Genomic DNA, 22,228 nt, shown 5'->3' with positions numbered 1-22,228 from the left:
TCAGCCTCCTAAGTAGTGGGGATTACAGGCATGTGCCACCACGCCTGGCTAATTTTTGTATTTTTAGTAGCGACGGAGTTTCACCACATTGGCCAGGCTGGTCTCGAACTCCTGACCTCAGGTGATCTGCCTGCCTCAGCCTCCCAAAGTGCTGGGATTACACGTGTGAGCCACCACGCCCAGCCTGCATTTGCATTTCAAAGTTTTCATACATCTGCAACTTTCATTTGTCCTTGTAGCTGCCTTACAAAGTAGATCACTTGCCCCACAAAATGTTCTCATTATTTTACAGATAAGGTATCTGGGATTCAGGGAAAGGAAATCAATTTTATCAAGTCGTGACAGGGGCGCTTTCATTTGCTTCCCAGTCTTTCTTTATTTCCTTCCTGCCTGCCTGCCTTCATTCTTCCTCCCTCCTTCCGTCCCTCCTTTGCTTCCTCTATCACACACCTTCTGGCATTCCAGACGTGCTAAATTCTGGCATAGATGACTGAACTAGACTCTCAGTTCCATTTATATTCCCTGCCATATTCTATCCTCAAATAGCCAGAAATAACAGTCCCATTAGACTAGCAGGAAGAAAAAGCAGAATATATTTATCTTGAAGGCAAAGAAGAACACAGCATCATGTTTGCACCTGAGAGTCCTCTTGGGGACATCTCTGAAGTCTCCTTCCAAACCTTGGCCTTCTGCTCCATGCCTTTAGACTCTTCCTCAGATGCCCTCTTTCCTCTGCTCCCTCTCCTTCTTAATCTTTAACCATGTAGTCTATCTCTGCTCAGAAGAATCTGCCAACCTGCCTCCCCTCCAGTGTCCAGGGAGTTTTCCATATCCCAGCCTGAATTAAATAATGCTGCTCTGGATTCTCCCAACCCAGGTGAGAATTCATTGGCTCTTGCTCATCTCCTAAGTTTTGTGAGCCCAAGAAGCCACATGGTGGAGTCATTGGGAAGGGAAAGACCTGAGTTTAAATTCCAGCTCTGCCACTGCCCAACTGTGAGACCTCGACCACTTTCTCACACCATATCCTTCATTTCCACATCCATAAACTGGGAGCAACACCTCCTTGATCTATGGTGAAATCAAGTAAATGCTGTATGCAGAGCTGCGGGCATCAGGCACACAGTTTACACTCATGCTATTACTCACCACCCTGAGAAGCACTCACCTCCGCTTTTCCTAGGAGACTCTGTAACTGCTTAGTCTTGCTATTTCACGTGTTCTCCATACTGTTTCACCTGCTTCTCTGCTTCTCTCCCTTTTCTCTCTCTTTCTTTCTTTCTTTTTTTTTTTGAGATGGAGTCTCACTCTCTTGCCCAGGCTGGAGTGGTGCAGTGGCGTGATCTCGGCTCACTACAACCTCCATCTCCTAGGTTCAAGTGATTCTTCTGCCTCAGCCTCCCGGGTAGCTGGGATTATAGGCATGCACCACCATGCCTGGCTAATTTTCTATATTTTTAGTAGAGACAGGGTTTTGTCATGTTGGCCAGGTTGGTCTTGAACTCCTGACCTCAGGTGATCCACCTGCCTCAGCCTCCCAAAGTGCTGGGATTACAGGCATGAGCCACTGCGCCTGGCCCCTTTTCTTAAATTACACATGTAAGAATTAAAGAAAAAGGAGAGAAAGGTGAAGGGTGGCTTGACAGTCAACAGGTTTATTTCAAATCTGGGAGGGAATTCTGACCGAGTTACGTCAGAAGCCGCACTCTCTTACAGACTAAGAGTCTTTAAGGATTCAGGGTGGGAGAGTTTATCAGATGCTTGGACTGCTTCTGTGTCTCTTTGTTGTGCTTATCTGGGAGGGAGAGTTGTGTGTCTGTCCCCATACATCTTTCTGCAGCTGCAGGCATACCCCCGAGTCTGCTTTAGCTTCACTATCTTAGTGCACTTGAATGGAAAGGAATGTGCTCATGATGGCCCACTGTTTTACTCGGGCCCACTGTATGAGGGTGAAGTTTGGTAGTTACCCAAGAGACTATCCCCCCACTTCCCTCTGTGCCCTAGATGTCTTATCTGTGTTTTACTGTCTGTTCTTTCTGGCTGCTTGTAGTTAGAAGAGATTTCCTTGAAATGCATGAGACTAGAAAGGGACCTGGAACTTAAAGTGGCGGTGTTTGTCCGAGATGACAGTACAATTCTGTCAATACAGTCCAGTTCTGTCAAAACATTCCTAGAATGTCAAACACTGGCTCGGTAGTCCTTCTGTTGGACCATTACTGACTGTATCACCCAAGGAAGAAGGGTGTTCTTTGTGTTATACTTAAAAGAGCAACAGACTTGAAAACAAAAGCAGGTCCACGTTCAAATGAATGCCTCTTTCACTCAGCTGGCTGGGAGAGCTTGACCTCTCTGCGCCTCAGTTTCTTTATCTATAAAATGGGTGAAGGGACCAGCTCAGAAATGAAAAACTGCAGGTCAAAGGAAATCCAGAAATGTGTTTTCTTTTTTTTTTTTTTTTGAGATGGAATCTCACTCTGTCACCCAGGCTGGAGTGCAGTGGCGCAATCTCGGCTCACTGCAAGCTCCGCCTCCCGGGTTCACACCATTCTCCTGCCTCAGCCTCCCGAGTAGCTGGGACTAGAGGCACTGCCACCATGCCTGGCTAATTTTTTGTATTTTTAGTAGAGACGGGGTTTCACTATGTTGGCCAGGCTGGTTTCAAACTCCTGACCTCGTGATCCGCCTGCCTCGGCCTCCCAAAGTGCTGGGATTACAGGCGTGAGCCGCTGCACCTGGCTCAGAAATGTGTTTTCTTTAGCCTATGTAGTTTTTAAAACTGCTTTTAAATGGTTGCCAGCGTTTAATAAAAGCAAGAGATTTCACATAATACGTCAGGTTTCTATCTTCTAAGACTTAGATGGTCTAGCAGGTCAGGGGCCTCAAGACAATCTCTCAAGACAATAATTAGCCAGAACTGATGAGCAGCTGGCCCTTCAGATGCAGGTGAACTGTCCAGTCCATGACAGCCACACCATCCGCTACTCCCCACACCACCCGTCTCCTCCTTTGTGTCACCTGCCTGGCCCCTACAGGTCATATGAGCTAGATGCTCTCTCTGGATGCTTCTGTTTCTCAAATTCTAATTTAACATAGCTGCCTTATGGGAAGCGACAGTCAAACCATCCCTCATCAACTATCCTTTTGGGGCCAATTAAATAGACTTCAAAATAGACTTTAAGCAGTGGGGGGGCAGAAATCTAATGGTTTTAGGAATATCAACCATGCCTTGATAGTCAAAGCAAAGAGCTCGAAGAGTCTTCCGGTCACTCTTCATTATTGCCCAAGAACTAGTGGAAAGGGCTACATTTAATTAACTCTCCCCTTCCATTCTAGAGCCAGAGTAAACCTGGAGGTGAGGGATGAGGGAGCCAAATTCATCTAGGCCCTAGGCATTCTAGAACCAGCCCTGGCCCTCCCCTCGGGTCCTCCTCAAATTCCTGAGCAGCAGATGCTGGAGCCTCCAGAGGCATGGGCTGATGGGGTTGCTCCTGGCCTCTGAACTTGCCACTAAATGACCTGGTGCCATGGACACAAAACACGGCCAGGGGCTTTGAAGTAAGGAAGAACCCTGAGAGGACAACCAAATCAATCCACCCATCCAACATATGAGTAAAGCAAGGCTTAAGAAGAGGAAGTGTCGGGCTGGGCGCGGTGGCTCACGCCTGTAATCCCAGCACTTTGGGAGGCCGAGGCGGGCGGATCACAAGGTCAGGAGATCAAGACCATCCGGGCTAACACGGTAAAACCCCGCCTCTACTAAAAAAAAAATACAAAAAATTAGCCGGGCGTGGTGACGGGCTCCTGTAGTCCCAGCTACTCAGGAGGCTGAGGCAGGAGAATGGCGTGAACCCGGGAGGCGGAGCTTGCAGTGAGCCAAGATTGTGCCACTGCACTCCAGCCTGGGTGACATAGCGAGACTCCATCTCATTAAAAAAAAAAAAAGAGGAAGTGTCTTGTAAGTCAGTAGCAACACAGAACTCTCGTCTTCCTTAAGGAGTGTCACCTGCCGTGATCCTCTGTCCTCACTCCAGGGCTGAGTCTGGACCTCAGCCTTCAATGGCAATTAGAATGAGATGCTCACAGCTACTTGCCCCAGATGGTGTTGGAACCCACCTTCGTTCTCAGCTTCCACTTCGGATGTTTCACACGCATGCTCTTCCCGTCATCTACCATTTTAGGAACTGGGATAGAAACCTTATTGGCATAATTAGGATCAATTCCTCTTGTGTAGGACCCCTGGAAAAAGACAAAAAAAAAAACAAAAATAAAAACAGAAAATGGCTTCTTTTGGCTCCAACTCTGCAAGAGGAAGGGAAAAACTAGTTCTTGGCAAAATCTGAAGGATGGGTAAGCCCTGGCTGCAGCAGGCAGACCCACTTCTGGCCAGTTCCTCTGGCAGTGTGTGCAGATCGAATGGAGGAGAAAAATAAACACCAAATGCCACAGGGGGACCAGTAAAGATGGTCAGACTGTCGCCAGCCTCACCATAGCTGCTGCTTCTCATCCTCTGTCCTCTCTGCTGGGAAAAAAAAAAAAAAATCTAAGTTACCAAAATCCATGGTTTAGGGTGAGACTTCTGGCAAGAAACTGAGAAGTAAAAATGCTGGAGAAGATTGCCATTGGGGAAAATTTCATTTTAACTTAAAAAAATATTTTACAGCCTTATAAACATCTGTGCTCCATATGAGGTTGATGCAGAGACACATTTACGGCTTTCTTGCTGCATAAGCTGCAATATAACTCCCTGGGGGCTGGGGGTTCTCTGCTTTGTGAGGTGTTGGAAAGTCTCTGTCTCTCTGCTCCTGAGCGGTCTCTATCCCTATTGTCCTTGTGAGATGCACTGACAATGAAAGAGTACTCAGTTATTAACAGGAGTTTGGACCAAAAAGAAGGGACCCAGGAAGCCTAAAAGGCCACAAATGTAGAGGAGGAGGCCAGCTAAGGGTTTACTGAAAGGTCCACAGTCATATCAGCCTCAACATGAAAATGAAGCTGGTCTCAGACATTCCCCTTTCAGACTTGCAGGAAGTACCTGCAAGAAGGTAATCTGGTTCTGAGTGAAGCCGTGCGCTGACAAGTCCATCTTGACCTGTTGAGCCATGGCGGCCCAGTGCAGGCTCACAGAGGCGCACTTGTTCAGGGTGTGTCTATCCAGCATTCCTGGGAAAAAAAAAAAAAAAGATGGACCCAGAAACCCCAGAACTGGGCCAAGAGGGGAGGTGTCTGGGAAATCCCCTCATACACCCCAGCATACTTAGAATGTACTTGGCGAGGTGGATGGGCAGGTAACGGATGAAGTCTCGGTATTTGTTAAACCCAGAAGACAGGTCTCTGATGTCATCCAGGTCAACCAATAGATTGCAGGGATCGTACCCTGGCTTGGTTATGTCTCCTTTTCCAGAAAACAGCCTATTCATTTCGGAAATACACCGGAGTGAATTCCTCCATGGTTCCTCTAGAGTGAAGCCAGAGAAAAGTACGTGGTTGAGTTGGCTCTGTAGAAACTCCAGGCCGAGAACAAGTCCCCACCAAAAGCTCTCCCAGAAAATAAACCTCCTCAGACTCTAACCTTAGGCCACTAGATTTTTGTCATCTCTTCTGCCACTTGAGAATAGAATCTTTTTTTTTTGAGACGGAGTCTCGCTCTGTCGCCCAGGTTGGAGTGTAGTGGCGCCATCTCAGCTCACTGCAAGCTCCGCCTCCCGGGTTCACGCCATTCTCCTGCCTCAGCCTCCTGAGTAGCTGGGACTACAGGAGCCCGCCACCACGCCTGGCTAATTTTTTGTATTTTTTTTTTTTAGTAGAGGCGGGGTTTCACCGTGTTAGCCAGGATGGTCTCGATCTCCTGACCGTGTGATCCGCCCGCCTCGGCCTCCCAAAGTGCTGGGATTACAGGCGTGAGCCACCGCACCCGGCCGAGAATAGAATCTTTTGACCCAAATATACATGTACTTTTCAGCTTTTTCAGCCCAAGGAGAAGTCTAGAGTATCAGAGTCTGAAATGATATTGTGCCTGGAATTTTCTTAAAAATACTCCAACAAGAAAAAATTTTAAACAACTTAAGAAAGGGGGGGAAATGAATGGAATAAAATTGGTAAAGTGTTGATAATTGTTGAAGCCAGTGCTATGTGGGTGGGTGGTTATCATACTGTTCTACATACTTTTGAAATTTGAAATTTTCCATATAAAAGTGTTTTAGAATCTATGCCTTGTATTTCCTATGATATTGTGTTTCCGATGATATTTCATGTATATGTCTTGCTTCAGTTCCCAACTTAGGAGTGCCTTGAGGTGGGGAACCAAATTCCCCATTAATTTTGTTCCCTCCTCAAGACTGAATCCAATACTGCAAAAATAGCCATTGGTGGGTTTAATTCTAGAGCTGGCCACCATGCCAGAGCCCAGGGACTAGACGATGGATTGTGGCCCAGAGCAGAGAAAGACTCCAAAGGAAATCATTGATAGTTTCCTTTCTGATCTCTATCTTCAGATGTGTCTTGTGGGCACTGCAGCGGAGAGGTGCAAATATGGGTTTGGGGGCCATATTGATCAATTTAATCCTTGCTCCTCCCCTTACCAGCTGTGAGAATTAGATGGGAAAGTAATGTCAAAGAGCCCAGCACATTGTAGATGCTAAATGAATGTGAGTCCCTCAAATCTGCCATCCCCAGATGCTATCACCCTGCCAGCCCCTCCAGTTCCACTGGGTCTTCCCAATCTCACATTGGTTGCATATTGGCTTTCTTTTTTTTTTTTCTTTTTTTTTTTTTTTTGAGACAGTCTCGCTCTGTTGCCCAGGCTGGAGTGCAGTGGCATGATCTCGGCTCACTGCAAGCTCTGCCTCCCGGCTTCACGCCCTTCTGCTGCCTCAGTAGCTGGGACTACAGGTGCCTGCCACTGCGCCTGGCTAATTTTTTTGTATTTTTAGTAGAGACGGGGTTTCACCGTGTTAGCCAGGATGGTCTCGATCTCCTGACCTCATGATCTGCTTGCCTCGGCCTCCCAAAGTGCTGGGATTACAGGCATGAGCCACCGCACCTAGCCCATATTGGCTTTCTTGCTGAAAGTTCACTTACCAGGGTTAGATGCTGCCCCAAGCAAGTGTTCATTTTCTGGGGCTTTGGACAAAGGAAGGGATGTGTGCTGAGTTTTGGCTGTCCAATAGACTTGTGAGGTCGCAGACTTGGAGCTGTGGTCTTTCTCAGGGGAAAAACACACATCTGTGATGTCTTGATTGAGCCCTGAAACACAGAAGACCAAGACAAGGTTGCTCTTGAAGTGGGTGTGTTGAGGAAAATGAGGTGGAGAGAAACTTTCATTTTTTCTTCCTTCTTTTGAAGATGTACAGAATGGACCAGAGCAGTTATGTCTGTTTTTATTTGGGGCCTCCAAACTTCTATGCAAAAATCTCAGAAAGCTTCCCGTTAGCTTTTCAGCACACCCCCATTGTAAAATTTCTCGAGTTGTTTATACAAGCAGAGAGAGAGAGAGTCGAGGTCAGGAATTGCAACAGGGAATGCTCTTCGGAAGCTCAAGCTGAATTTTCTTCAATGACAGAAATAACCACCCTCGAGTCAAAATAGAACATTTAACTTTTTTTTGGTTTGTTTGTTTTTGGTTTTTGAGACTGAGTTTTGCTCTTATTGCCCAGGGTGGAGTGCAATGGCTCGGTCTTGGCTCACTGCAACCTCCGCCTCCTGGGTTCAAGTGATTCTCCTGCCTCAGCCTCCCAAGTAGCTGGGATTACAAGTGCATGACACCTGGCTATTTTTTGTATTTTTAGTAGAGATGGGGTTTCGCCATGTTGGCCAGGCTGGTCTCGAACTCCTGACTCCAGGTGATCCACCCGCCTCGGCCTCCAAATGTGCTGGGATTACAAGCGTGAGCCACTGCGCCCAACCAGAACATTTAATTTTTTAAGAGAGAATCTGCTCTAAGAAAAGAGAAGGTTGTTGGCCCGGCGTGATGGCTCATGCCTGTAATCCCAGCACTCTGGGAGGCTGAGGCAGGCGGATCACAAGGTCAGGAGATGGAGACCATCCGGGCTAACACGGTGAAACCCCGTCTCTATTAAAAATACAAAAAAAATTAGCCGGGCGTGGTGGTAGGCACCTGTAGTCCCAGCTACTCGGGAGGCTGAGGCAGGAGAATGGTATGAACCCAGGAGGCAGAACTTGCAGCAGTGAGCCAAGATCAGGCCACTGCACTCCAGCCTGGGCAACAGAGTGAGACTCTGTCTCAAAAAAAAAAAAAAAAAAAAGAAGGTTGCCACAACCTGTAATAGGACTTAACACAACTCCAGTGTAAATAGCCCATTCCTATGGTGAATGGGATGAAGTTTTGGAAGAGCACTGCGGAGCATTGCATCTGTGTGTACAAGCCAGGCCTTCCGCTGCTGGCAGCACTCACTCCAGAGTGGAAGGGACCCAGGAGGGGATCCTGGTTTTCAGCCCACGTGGTGGGTGACCTAAGCAAAGTCATTCAGATGCCCTGGACTTTGGTCTCCTTATGTAAATATTAAGGATATTAAGTCGGTCGATCTCCAATCTAACTTACTGTTTTTGACACCCTAGGATTCACTGTGTCTTCATTCTATATTATCATTCTTCTATACCCCTGACACACCAAATAAATCAAGTGACATATATTGTGATCTAATTGTGTCCTAGGCCATCCAGCTTTAAAATTCTTTTGGATTCCACTAGTCTACAAATATGACCACCTGTCAGGTCGCACTGGTGACAGGAATTACACACCTTCAAGAGCTAAAACTCCACAACACCTCCATGTGACCACCCCCTCCCAGCTTTCTCCCACCTCTGCTTAAATCTGAGCTTCCCCATGTTGGACCTTCCACTCCTCGACCCCTCCAAAGCTCAATTCTCTTGCCTCCTGATACAGTTTGGATATTTGTCCCCTCCAAATCTCATGTTGAAATGTGACCCCCAATGCTGGAAGTGAGGCTTGATGGGAGGTTTTTGGGTCATGGGGGCAGATTCCTCATGAATGGCTTGGTGCTCTTCCCACAGTAATGAGTGAGTTCTCGCTCTATTAATATAGTTCGAGCAAGAGCTGGCTGTTTAAAAGAAACTGACACCCCTCCCCTTCTCTTGCTACTTCTCTTGCCTCATGATAATGTTGATTTCCCTTGCATTCCACCATAAGTGGAAGCTTCCTGAAGCCCTCACCAGAAAGAGATGCTGGTGCCATGCTTCTGGTACAGTCTTCAGAACTGTGAGCCAAATAAAACTCTTTTCCTTAGAAATTTCCTTATAAATTACTTAGCCTCAGGTATTCCTTTATAGCAAAGCAAAACAGACACCACCCTTATTGTTTCTTCTGCTTCCCTGAACTATCTGGCCAAACACTTCCAAGATTCTCCAACACCCTAGGCCTGTGATTCTCAAAGACAGATCCCCAGACCAGCAACATCAGCACTAGCTGGAAACTTGTTAGAAATACAGAATCCCTGGTCGAGTGCAGTGGCTCACGCCTGTAATCCCAGCACTTTGGGAGGCCGAGGCAGGCGGATCACGAGGTCAGGAGTCCGAGACCAGCCTGGCCAGCACGGTGAAACCCCGTCTCTACTAAAAAATACAAAAAAATTAGGACATGGTGGCACGCACCTGTAGTCCCAGCTACTTGGGAGGCTGAGGCAGGAGAATTGCTTGAACCCAGCAGGTGGAGGTTTCAGTGAGCCAAGATCGCACCACTGCACTCCAGCCTGGGTGACAGAGCGAGACTCCATCTCAAAAAAAAAAGAAAAGGAATACAGAATCCTGGGCCCACCTCAGACCTGCTGAGTCCGAAGTTCTGGGGGAGGAGCTTGTTTTAACAGGTCCTGCTGGAGATCCTGATACAAGCCACAGCTGGAGAACTACCACCCTAGACTTATTTGGCCCTTAAGCTATCTCCAGCCTTGGAGAAACTCTACTTTAAGGTTTCATTTCATGGATAAGCAAGGAGCATGTTAGAGTGAATGAAAAAAAAAAAAAAAGCCCTAAGTTTTCACCTCTTGGTCTGGTTTCTGTGCAGGGCAGCTGAAGAGAAAAACAAAAGCTTCCCCTTTACAACCCTCTCAAGCTCAGTCCAATCCCTAAAGCAGGAACGACACCAGCATTAAGGGGTCAGGGGCAGGGACCAGCCATTTCTGGGCCTATGAGATGCAGAAATCCATGATAAATGCTTGTGAGTTAAAAGTTGTGTACTTCCTCCTGCATTGATCATTTTCAAGAAGGAAGTTACACTCAGTCATTTCTCCTTTGGTAAACAGGATCGGGTGTCAGGACAAGGTGTCAGTTCAAAAAACCTATGCTGCGTTCTGTGCAATCTCTGTCTACCTATGTTGTCTACAACTGCAGTTCCTTACAGATTTCTGAAGCCTTGCCTTCTGGTCTTCGGGGGCCCTCTAGTCTCTGCCTGTGGCCTTGTTTACCTGAGATATTGTTCTCCTCTCTCAGAAACAGGACTCTGATCACATTGGCAGCAGTGAGCAGTAATTTGGGGTTGCACATCTGCAGCAGTAAGAGAGTATAATTCGCCTTGGTCCACTGGGTGCTGTTCGCAAACCAGTACAAGATCTCTTTCATCTTCCGTTCTACTGATTTATCCAACATTTGGTTCAAGGAGGACTTCACAACTTTCCCCTCTTTCTTGCTGAGGTCGATCCGGGACCTGTTATAGATGAAATCCTTTCCCTGTGTGGTCTGAAGGATATTTTGGAAATAGTGTAACAAATATAAGCTATTTAACTGCTTCAGAATGCCAACTAGAAACCTCCTCTGTGATATGTCATTGATCCTGCAGAACCACTCTTTGGTAGAGAAGATCTTCCAGGCTAAGACACACGTCTCACACTTCCGGCATAGAGGGATGGAATCGGTTCCCTTCTCACAACAAAAATAGGGGGCATTCTTGAGCCTTGATTCCAGGTTTTCCATGATCCTAAGATAACCAGTTCATTTTAGCCCTGCCCACTTGCAACGGCAACGCCACCAAACACTAGAGGAACGGGGGGAAGTGAATAAATACCCCAGTTGTGCCTTTTCTATTACAAACGTCTCCCAGAGCAAAAGTAAATGGCTGCCATGGATGGAAAGCGTATCTCTCTCAGTAACTGCCAGTAGAAGTCTGGCTTTTTGTCCAGACCTCCTGGGAAACATGGCTTTACCGTAAATCTCCTAAACCTGGCACTGCTTTATGTGGAGGCAGTTGCTGTATATTCTGAAAGAGCTGGTCATCTCATTTCTAGAACAACAAGAATACTGTTAGTCAAATTTAAGTAATATGTGGACTATTACTGGTATTGCACTTTAATTATTGTTGTTATATATGGCTTCTGAATATTCATGAATATAAAATAAGATGCAAACTTCTTATGTTTATATCTGTTCAGTTACAAAGTGGCTATCCCAATGATGCTAAATATGTTTATATTCATTTCCTTAAGTCATCATCAAAGTAAAACCAGAAATGTTTAATGTAAATTTAAGTTATTTAACTGCTTCACAATACTAACCAGAAATCTCACTGTAGTCAAAGGGCCCAGGCAAAACATACTGGGCAGCTCACAGAAAGAGTTTCAAAGTCATGCTGAGATAATTCTCCTACTTCAGGTAAGACTCGGTTCAAACATTGACTCTGGTACTTAGGAGCTATATGGTCTTGAGCAAGCAACCTGTCCTGTCTGAGCCTCAGTGTCTCCATCCTAGTTATGCGGATGGAGAAGATAAAGGTGGGTAATAAAAATGATAACTACCTTCTAGGATTGCATTAAATATATGAGATCAGTTGTTGCTGCTATTGTTACTAAGTATTATTACCCTAGATAAAATCAAAAGGTTTGCAATATTGTGTGCTTTTCTAATGCCCATGTTGAAAGACCAGGCACAACCAGAGAAAGGTAATGGAGTCCATCGCTGGGGTTTTGTTGGCAATGGCAGTCACATACTAGGGTCAGAATGGGGAATAGGAATCAGGTTAAGAATGAGATCAGTTCTCACAGCTCAACCTCTTCTGTCTGAAGAGGAATCTGGAGAAAAGGCATGAGTAGATTAATATTTAATTAATCGGGAAGGCCAGACAAAGGAGGGTGGCAAAGAGAAGGGAGGCCCGAAGCAGACTCTTTGGATCTGTAAGGCGGGCACATTACCCTAAGAAGTGCTGCAAGCTAAAAGTAGCTCTTTTTTTTTTTTTTCGTAATTAACTTGTTTATTTATAATCGACAGATTATAAATAGCTTGTTTTTAAAGATTTAAATAAATTAGGATTTTAATCTATGAGGCTGACATTCTTCAAGGAAGCATTTTTTTTTTCTTTTTTTTTGGAGGCAGAGTCTCGCTCTATCCCCCAGGCTGGAGGGTAGTGGTGGCATCTCGGCTCACTGCAACCTCTGCTTCCCGGGTTAAAGTGATTCTCCTGCCTCAGCCTCCCGAGTAGCTGGGATTACAGGCATGGGCCACCATGCCCAGCTGAGTTTTATATTTTTAGTAGAGACGAGGTTTTGCCATGTTGGCCAGGCTGGTCTTAAACTCCTGACCTCAAGTGATCCGCCCGCCTCAGCCTCCCAAAGTGCTGGGATTACAGCGTGAGCCACCACCCCAGGCCAAGGAAGCAGTTTTAATCACCCAACTCAGTCTTTATTTCACATTTCAGGGCCACAAACTTGGGAGTCAGAGAGAGAGACTAGGTTTCAGACATGAGTCGTATCCCCTCTCCCTCAACACTGCACACACACGGTTCTCCTCAAACACCTGTGGACCATAGTATGTTGTTGCCCCTCGGCACCTCCTTTTCTAAACAGCTTCTTTGAGAAGATGACAACGGGCTGCCTCCTGAGAATAGAGGGACAAGGGGTGCTCTAGAGCAAGTGAGTGCGAGAGGGCAGCGCCTCACTCCCTTTCTCCCTGCCTCCTGCTGGCCTGCACCTTTCAGAGGTTGGGCCATACACCCGACTTTGGGGGGAAGTTGAAGCCATTTGGGATCTGATGTTACAGTTAAAAATGTGGCCTTAGGCCAGGCGCAGTGGCTCATGCCTGTAATCCCAGCACTTTGGGAGGCTGAGGCAGGCGGATCACGAGGTCAGGAGATCGAGACCATCCTGGCTAACACGGTGAAACCCCGTCTCTACTAAAAAAAAAAATACAAAAAATTAGCCGGGTGTGGTGGCGGGCGCCTGTAGTTCCAGCTACTCAGGAGGCTGAGGCAGGAGAATTGCGTGAACCCAGGAGGCGGAGCTTGCAGTGAGCGGAGATGTGCCACTGCACTCCAGCCTGGGCGAAAGAGCAAGACTCTGTCTCAAAAAAAAAAAAAAAAAAATGCGGCCTTGGCACAGGGCAGGATAGATGGGCCAGATGGGATAGGCCAATGCGGGGACATGGCACCAGTGGTACTCAAACAGGCAGGTGGGCAAATAGGCCTCATCAGACCGACTCGCAGGAGTCCAGTGGGGGAGAGCACTTCTCCGAGGAAGGCTATAGGATGCGAAGGACATCTGCGACCTCTCAAGTATTCAGGCTACGAGCAGCCTGGAGGCTTCATGCCAGTCCCCTATCTTTCCTTTCTGCCCTGTTTTATTCATGATCCCGATAAAACCTCCTCAGCACACAACCCTAAATCTGCACTTGCTTTTCCTGCCTTCCCACATAATATGGAGAAGCTTGGAAGGTGCGGCCGCTGCTGGGCCAGATAGAGGACAATGTGTCACACCCATCCGGCTCTGATGTCACACTTGACACTGCACCAGAGGACCTGAGCCTCTGCTGGCTCCAGCCCAGCCCCTTTGCCTTCCCCTACTGCCACCTGGCCTGGCCAGCCAGCAGGGACTCGGGAAAGCACACAGGTTTCAGAGTAGGAGGGCAAGGAATGAACTGGGCTCTGCCACGGAGCAGCTTCATATGCCTGAATAATTCACTTGCTAGTCTCAGCCTGCTCCTCTTCCATAAAGTAGAGACCACGGTCCTACCTAGCTTCATAGGTGGCTGTCGGGGTCAAATGAGTAGACTTTTACACCATGTGAGGAGCTAACAATTATTATTAGTATCATTAGGGAGTGTGGAAAAAGTGTGATATCTCATCTCTCGCCTTCCCATCATGTGGTATTACACTTGTTGGAAGTTGAATTTTAAAAAGCTTGGCCGGGCGCGGTGGTTCACGCTTGTAATCCCAACACTTTGGGAGGCCGAAGTGGGCGGCTCATGAGGTCAGGAGATCGAGACCATCCTGGCTAACACGGTGAAACCCCGTCTCTACTAAAAAATACAAAAAATTAGCCGGGCGTGGTGGTGGGTGCCTGTAGTCCCAGCTACTCGGGAGGCTGAGGCAGGAGAATGGTGAGAACCTGGGAGGTGGAGCTTGCAGTGAGCCGAGATAGCACCACTGCACTCCAGCCTAGGCAACAGAGTGAGACTCCGTCTCAAAAAAAAAGAAAAAAAAATTTAAAAAGCTTTTGTTCATGAGAAACCAGCACATGCACATATATACACACTTTCTTTCAGGTGATCATCAGGGTCACTACTTAAGTTATTAATGTGGGGGAAAGGTTTTTCACCTAAAATTACTGACCACTGCTATATTGACCCTTGGTCCTTATGAAATGATCTGTTCTCCCTCCTTTTCCAGTACTTGGACTACTTCCTTCTGGGAGACAGTGGGATTTTCCTAACAAGACTACAGAGCAAACCAGAAATAGAGATTAAAAACTAGGCACATTCCAGCAAGGCAGGGATGGCCAACACTCTACCCGAGCCATGCACAGTCTGTGCCCTGCGTGGACATATTGGGGGCATATCAACAGCAGGTTGCCCTGCAAGGGCCTCCTCCCCACCTGCCAAGATGTCTAATCACAGGTGCAGAGGGAGGGAGTCGGTGCTGAAATCTGAGGAAGCCAGCAGAAGCAGGAAAGACATGCACTACCTTTTCTTCCATCTTTCATCTGGGGCTGGAGTGGTGGCCCCTGGAATGGAGGCAGTGGCTGCAGAGATGGGGGGAAACCAGGGACTAGGTCACTCAAGGACACAAGACAGAAGCCAGTCCCTAAAGATGGCCTGCGAAAACGCAGCAGCACCCTAGGACACAGAGTGAGAAACCTGTTTCATACATCACCTTGTCTATTATTGTCTTGAAGAGCAGATTCCTATTTAGCTCTTCACATATGAACAGTTTTACTTCAGTTTAAATCCCCTTCTTGTGATCAAATGACACAGCTAGTTAGTTTCTGGGTTACTCTTTCTTAGCATCTAGCACAGCAGCTTGCGCATTATAAATGCCACGTATATTTAGTCGACTTAATTTAGGGACATCATTCCAAAAACATGCTGAGCCAGACTGAGGGGATAAGAGCTCCATGATTGGGCCAATCCCATTATGTCATCATTTCATCATGCCTCTTGGGAGAAAGTGGGAATTTACTTATAATTCATAAGATACTCAGAAAGGAGTGCTATATACACTCAGATTTCAAAAAGTTGAGACAAGAATAAATTATGGACGTGGTGGTTAAAATTACATTCTGACTCTGCAATTACAAATGGTCTGGTAATGGAGCAGAATCATGTGGCACCAAAGTGAGCTCTTGGTGAATTCAGATTTTTGTTCAGTGTTTTTTTCCATTATGTTCAGTCTACATAATGGAAGAAAAGATAAGGATGGGTGAATACAAAAGAGTGGCATACACACAGCTAAGGAAAATGCCAGAGAATATAAAATAAACCCTTGTTCTATTTTTTTTTCTATTCGTTTTAGTCATTTTTCAGTTTTTAGACCAAGAAAAAGAAAAAAGATGTGCCCACTGCTTGAGGCAGTGACAGAAGGCAAATAAGCCCAACTCTTTTTTTTTTTTTTGAGACGGAGTCTTGCTCTGTCACCCAGGCTGGAGTGCAGTGGTGCAATATCGGCTCACTGCAACCTCTGCCTCCGGGTTCGTGCAATTCCCCTGCCTCAGCCTCCTGAGTAGCTGGGATTACAGGCACGCACCACCATGCCCAGCTAATTTTTTTGTATTTTCAGTAGAGACGGAGTTTCACCATGTTGGTCAGGCTGCTCTCGAACTCCTGACCTGATGATCCGCCCGCCTTGGCCTCCCAAAGTGCTGGGATTACAGGCATGGCCTCCCAAAGTGCTGGGATTACAGGCATGAGCCACCGCGCCCGGCCCAAATATGCCCAACTCTTAATTCTGCTTTGCTCTTCCATATCAAGAAGAAAGGTCTTGAACTTGAAAGCTAATAGACAAAAAGTTAACAGGAAAATGAAGTTCAAGACAAGTAAAGAGACACCTAAATGGTTCCTTTTATATAAGCTCAAGTATTCTGGTCTAAGTAAATTACATTTCAGGAATCTGACACAACTTAATGACATGACTGCAAATCAGGTGGGAATCTTTGAGAAACTAGGGAGAATGAGAGAGGACGGTGTCTTAGTCCCATTGTGTTGCTATAAAGGAATACCTGAAGCTGGGTAATTTATGAAGAAAAGAAATTGATTTGTCTCATGGTTATGCAGGCTATACAAGAAGCATGGTGTCGTCATGGCCATTCATGAGGGATCCAACCCATTATCCAAACACCTCCCACCCAGCTCCACCTCCAACATGGGAGATCAAATTTCTGCATAAGATTTGGAGGGGACAAATATCCAAATTGTATCAAATGCAGACAGGCATTTCGATTTTTTTAAAAATAAAAATAAGATAGATTCTGGAAACAACAGACTGGTAAACATGGTATTAACCCACAGCAGAAATCTAAAGTGGTTTATCAAATATTTTGTGAACATTTAGAAAAGAAAATGACCATGACCAAGCACCAACAACCCACAGGGATTCAATAAAATAAGGCAGTCCAAGCTGATCCCAATTTGTCTTGAGCTCATTATTAGACAGATAGATCAAAGAAGTTCAGACATAGCATATCTTTTTTTTTTTTTCTTGCTCTGTTGTCCCGGCTGGAGTGCAGTGGCACGATCTCAGCTCACTTCAACCTCCACCTCCTGGGTTCAAGCAATTCTCCAGCCTCAGCCTTCTGAGTAGCTGGGATCGCAGGCACGTGTCACCATGGCCGGCTAATTTTTGTATTTTTAGTAGAGTCAGGGTTTCACCATGTTGGCCAGGCTGGTGTCAAACTTCTGACTTCAGGTGATCCTCCTGCCTCAGCATCCCAAAGTGCTGGGATTACAGGCATGAGCCCCCACACCCAGCCTAAACATAGTATATCTTGATTTCTGCCACTGAAAATGTCTTTCATCATGTTCAGTGGATAAAGGTGAAAAAGGTGGGGCTACATTATTGCACAGTTCCACCCGTGCATAATTTGTATATAATTAAACCTAGAAGCTACTGACTGAGTGCCACAAGATTCTAGATTTGGTCCTAATCTCCTCAATATATTTATCAACAAGGATAAGACTTAAGAAGAAAGGGTTATGGCCGGGCGGGGTGGCTCACGCCTGTAATCCCAGCACTTTGGGAGGCTGAGGTGAGTGCATCACGAGGTCAGAAGTTTCAGATCTGCCTGGCCAACATGGTGAAACCCCATCTCTACTAAAAAAAGAAAACATTAGCTGGGTGTGGTGGCAGGCACCTGTAATCCTAGCTACTCGGGAGGCTGAGGCAGGAGAATTGCTTGAACTCGGGAGGCGGAGCTTGCAGTGAGCCAAGATCGCGCCACTGCACTCCAGCCTGGGCAACAGTGCGAGACTCCGTCTCAAAAAAAAAAAAAAAAAAAAAAAAAAAAAGAATTACTGCAAACACATAGAGAACAGCACCATATGGAGCAAAAGAGAGCAGCTGGAGAATGTTTTCATTCAGAGACCCCATAGGATTCCAAAAGCCAGCTACCATCAGCAGTTATTTCTGCCCCCAAATCACCCTAAAATGCAAATCCCATCACTGTAGCTGGCAAAGGTCTGGGATATGGCTCCTGGAGTCTAGGGAGCAGTCCCCACCAAGGACGGTGCTGGCTTCTCGGGTTCCTCTCCCAGGTCTACAATCCGGATGGCGTTTTCCTTCTTGGAAAGCCAGAAGGCAGCATAGACTGGTTCTGAAAACTTGCAGGCAAACTTGTGAACCAGAGTCATGGTATCATACTCTACGCCATAGAAGGAAAGGATCCCTCCCGGGAAGTCGATATAGACCCCGAGCCTCCGGAAAGGGCCAGCTTTGAGTGGGGTCTCCATGTCACTGTACCAGGCCGTGAACTCCTTCCCGTTCCATTGGAGGCTCCAGGAGAAGTTGTTTCCGGAAATGCAACTGTTGCGCTCCTCCCCTTTCCGGTCGATGCCTTTGCAGGTCAGGCCAACATAGGTGCCTTCCCCGAAGATCTCCACCTCAAAATAGTACCTGTGCAGGTACAGACTCTGCTGGGACAGCACCTGCCGCCAGTGCAGGAACCTGCTGGGGAGGTCCGGGTAGGGATGCTCCCAGGGCGTGGTGTTGGTGACCTTGCGGTTCTCCTCCTGCAGCTGGAGATACTTGTGTGCTGTGTCCGGGTCGAACGTGATGTCATACGCATCTGAGGAGACACAGAAGGCAGGAGAGTGGTTCAGGAACTGACAGCTGATTCAGACAGAATGCTTTAAACCCAGCTGGGCTCCAAAGCACATATGAGAAAACATCCATTTCTCTGTTCTCTATTTACCCAGGCTGCTGTTTCCCTAGGAAATGAGGTGAGTGAAGACCAGAAAACAGAGAGCACAAATCATCTACTCCCTTCCCTTATGAAGCTCAAATTGCTTGACATTGATGATATTATTTGATGAACCGAATCAAGAAATATATTAATTTACTCATTCATGCATTCATTCATTCATTCAACAAACATGTATTGAATGCCTGGCATTATCCTATCCAGTGTTGGCAAGTGTTTGGGGAAGCAGGTACTCCTATATCCACATTTGATCCATTCATTCATTTTTTAAAATATTTGACCAACATCTTAAAAATGAACGAATGGATCAAATGGAGCATGAAGAATTCTCAAACACGCCCTCATATTCTCCTCCCACTCCCAAAGAATAATAGGGTCTCATGCACCCCATTGCTCAAGTCAAGCTCTATGTCATTTCTGACATTTGTTTTGCCCTCATCCTCTTCCCCATCCTCACTACACACACAGGAAGCAGTAACTCCTACGGATTCTACCACTTCTCTCCAGCCCCCTGCTTTACCCCCGACCTAAGCCACCACTCATCTCACTCAGACTAGTTCAGCCGGTTTCTGACTGGTCGTTCGCTGTTCTCTCTTGCCCCCTTCAAGACCTTCTCCACAACAGAGCCATGCTGCTTGTTTCCAGCTGTAGGCTGAGGCCAGTCGTGTTATTCTAGCTTAAAACCCTTTCATGGTGCCCCTTGCTCTTATGATAAAGCAGCAACCCCTTGCCCTGGCCTACCAGGCCCCGCGTCCCTGGTCCTTTCCTGTGTCTCTGACTCTCTCCCTTGATTACTACATTTCCACCGTGCGGACCTCAGACCTACTCAACACTCAATCCTCTTTGAGCCTTTGGTACAGCCTGTTCCCTCTGAGATGTGATCATGCCCTACTCTGAGTCTGGTGATTCCTACCGATCCATTCAGGCTACAACTGAGAGTTCACGTCCTCGAAGAGGCCCTTTGTGACTCTAACTCACTCTCTCTCAGAGCACCATGGCGTTTTAAACTTGGCACCCCTCTCCATTTGTAATAATATATATTCATGTGAGTGTTTGTTTCCTGCTTGTCCTCCCTCTAATCTATGAGCTTCACATTTTGCATGGGATTCTTCTCTAGCTCAGAGAAGATGCTCAGTATATACTTGCCAAATGAATTAGCATATTAAAGGCTATTAAAACAGTCCCATAATTAAAAAAGTTCTCACTGGTGCAGAGGCTTATGCCAACACTTTGGGAAGCTGAGATGGAAGAATCACTTGAGGCCAATAGTTTGAGACCAGCCTGGGCAACACAGCAAGGCTCCATCTCTACAATTGTTTAAAAAAATTTTTTTTAATTAGCCAGACGTGGTGGCATGCACCTGTGGTCCCAGCTACTCAGGAGACTGAGGGAGGAGGACTGCTTGAGTGTGGGAGGTCAAGCCTGCAGTGAGCCATGATCAAGCCACTGTACCCGAGTCTGGGCAACAGAGACCCTGTCTCAAAAAATGTACATACATACATATATATATGTCTACATGTATATATATGTAAACATACAAAATATGTGTTTAGTGACTGTTTATGTCAATTAACAGAAGGCTATTACTAGTTAAGTTCTTGAGGAATCAAAAGCTACACGTGGATGTTCAACAATACGAGGGATTGGTATCCCAACCCCTACATTGTTCAAGGGTCAACTGTGCAGTGTTTTAAAAATGCTAATGGACCAAGTCAATAACACTTAATGATAGGTCAATGAGTTACGCAATTCTGGCCAAGTCATACATAGAAATGAATCACTTGGTAACTAGCCAGGACTCTTCAAAGTGCTATGGTCATGAAACACAAGGATTGAAAGACTGATCCAGACTGAAGGGGACTAAGAAGACATGGAAACATCTGTGACCTTGGATTGGACTTTGGGCCAGAAAAAAAGGGCATTGATGAAAGACTTGGTGAAAGCTGAATAAATTCTGTAGATTAGTTGATAGCATTGTAGCAATGTTATTCCCTGGTTTTGATCAATGTATGGTAGTTATGTAACGTGTTAACATTAGGAGAAACTGAGTGAAAGATATATGGGAATTCTTTGTCTTATTTCTGTAATATTTTTGTAAGTTTCATATTATTTCAAAATGAAAAGTTAAAAAAATTGTTTAAATTAAATTTTAAGAAATGTATCATTTAGGGATAGACATGAAGTTGCAAGAACCTGAAACCTAGATGAGAGATGGCAGTTCTGACTTAGCAAAGCACTGCACTGATATCAACAACTGGAGAAGGGGGTGCCGTTCACAACTTACATTGGAGGAACTGTTCCCTGGTGCTGGGCTCAGGTTTGGAAGTCCAATATTTGCGCTGAACAACGGCAGACACTTGAGTTCTGATGTCATACTCCTCTAGAAAATCAAGAGAGTTGTGAATGCACACCTGTCCAGGTGGTCAGGAGAATCTGCAAATCAGGACTTCCCAGCCACCCTTCCCTGGGCTTCCTGGGGAAAGAAGGGGCTGAAGCCTGGTAATGTTTCACAGAAATACGCTCAATAGACTACATTTCTTTCATAGGTAAGGCATAAACCACTGAAAAAGTGATCCAGACCGTCTTGGATTTAACTTAAAAGTATAGGCATCAGCAACCTGGGAAGCTAGTCACAGAAATGCCAGCCGATGGCATAATATAAGCATGACTAAGTGTCCTTCTCTGGGTCTCAATTGTAAAAGAAAATCATCAAGATGAGAGTCCATTAGTAACATACCCTGTCTGAAGCATGGCTTTGAAAATGAGACATTTGGCTGGGCACGGTGGCTCACACCTGTAATCCCAGCACTTTGGGAGGCCGAGATGGGCGGATCATTTGAGGTCAGGAGTTCGAGACCAGCCTGACCAACATGGTGAAACCCCGTCTCTACTAAAAATACAAAAATTAGCCAGGTGCCTGTAATCTCAGCTACTAGGGAGGCTGAGGAAGAAGAATCTCTTGAACCCGGGAGGCAGAGGTTGCAGTGAGCTGAGATTGCGCCATTGCACTCCAGCCTGGGTGACAGAGCAAGACTCTGTCTCACCAAAAAAAAAAAAAAAGAAAAAGAAAATGAGACATTCCCCTGATTTCATCCTCCCTTCCCTGACTCTCTCTCACCTTCCTATCATCTACTGCTAGAGACACACTCACTATAGTCCATGGCCCAGAATGCGTCTCACCTTCCTTGGAAAACTTCTGGAGCTTTTTCTTATAGTTCTCCAGCAACTGGATTAAGTGTACAGTGGATTCCGTGATAACTTTGCGGATGCCCGAGAGTTTATCCTTCAGCCCTATGTAAACACTAGGGAAGGTGATGTCTTCAGTGTTCTTAAACTTGCAGTACTCCTGCAGAAAAGGAAACAGCAGAACTTGCTGTGGTTTCTGTATTTCTAAACTCGGGCTTCTCTCCTCATTAAGTCACTTTTTGCATCTGTAAAATGGGCTGACGGTAATGTGTCCTTCACAAAGAAAGTACATGTAAAGTGTCAAGCTCAGCGTCTAACAAAATAGAAAGCACTTCTCTAGCTGCTACACCCTCAGAATAAGTGGGATTTAAAAAAAAACAAGTGAGAACGTGGGATTTTAA

At 46.1% G+C, this 22,228-nt stretch overlaps 2 protein-coding genes across 8 annotated transcripts in view; both read right to left on the bottom strand.

Annotated features, from left to right (window-relative positions):
* FBXW10 (F-box and WD repeat domain containing 10) overlaps positions 1–11,174 on the bottom strand; it is a 35,516-nt gene extending 24,342 nt beyond the window's left edge. For all 5 annotated transcript variants that reach the window (XM_055101814.2, XM_055101815.2, XM_055101816.2 and 2 more), the window contains exons 1-5: positions 10,437–11,174; positions 7,078–7,242; positions 5,255–5,455; positions 5,033–5,160; positions 4,114–4,236 (exon numbers count right to left, since the gene is read on the bottom strand). In XM_055101814.2, coding sequence (XP_054957789.2) covers positions 4,114–4,236; positions 5,033–5,160; positions 5,255–5,455; positions 7,078–7,242; positions 10,437–10,941 — 1,122 coding nt within the window. In that variant the 5' untranslated portion in view covers positions 10,942–11,174. The remainder of the gene's footprint in view (positions 1–4,113; positions 4,237–5,032; positions 5,161–5,254; positions 5,456–7,077; positions 7,243–10,436) is intronic.
* A 3,916-nt stretch (positions 11,175–15,090) lies between these two features.
* Positions 15,091–22,228, bottom strand: part of LOC117974303 (tripartite motif-containing protein 16-like protein) — a 33,688-nt gene continuing 26,550 nt past the window's right edge. For all 3 annotated transcript variants that reach the window (XM_055101826.2, XM_055101825.2, XM_063599201.1), the window contains 3 exons: positions 21,822–21,987; positions 20,926–21,021; positions 15,091–18,506 (listed from right to left, as the gene is read on the bottom strand). In XM_055101826.2, coding sequence (XP_054957801.2) covers positions 17,923–18,506; positions 20,926–21,021; positions 21,822–21,987 — 846 coding nt within the window. In that variant the 3' untranslated portion in view covers positions 15,091–17,922. The remainder of the gene's footprint in view (positions 18,507–20,925; positions 21,022–21,821; positions 21,988–22,228) is intronic.

This window comes from Pan paniscus, chromosome 19, assembly GCF_029289425.2.
Source record: "Pan paniscus chromosome 19, NHGRI_mPanPan1-v2.0_pri, whole genome shotgun sequence".
Lineage (NCBI taxonomy): Eukaryota > Metazoa > Chordata > Mammalia > Primates > Hominidae > Pan > Pan paniscus.
This window is presented reverse-complemented; position numbering and strand designations above follow the sequence as displayed.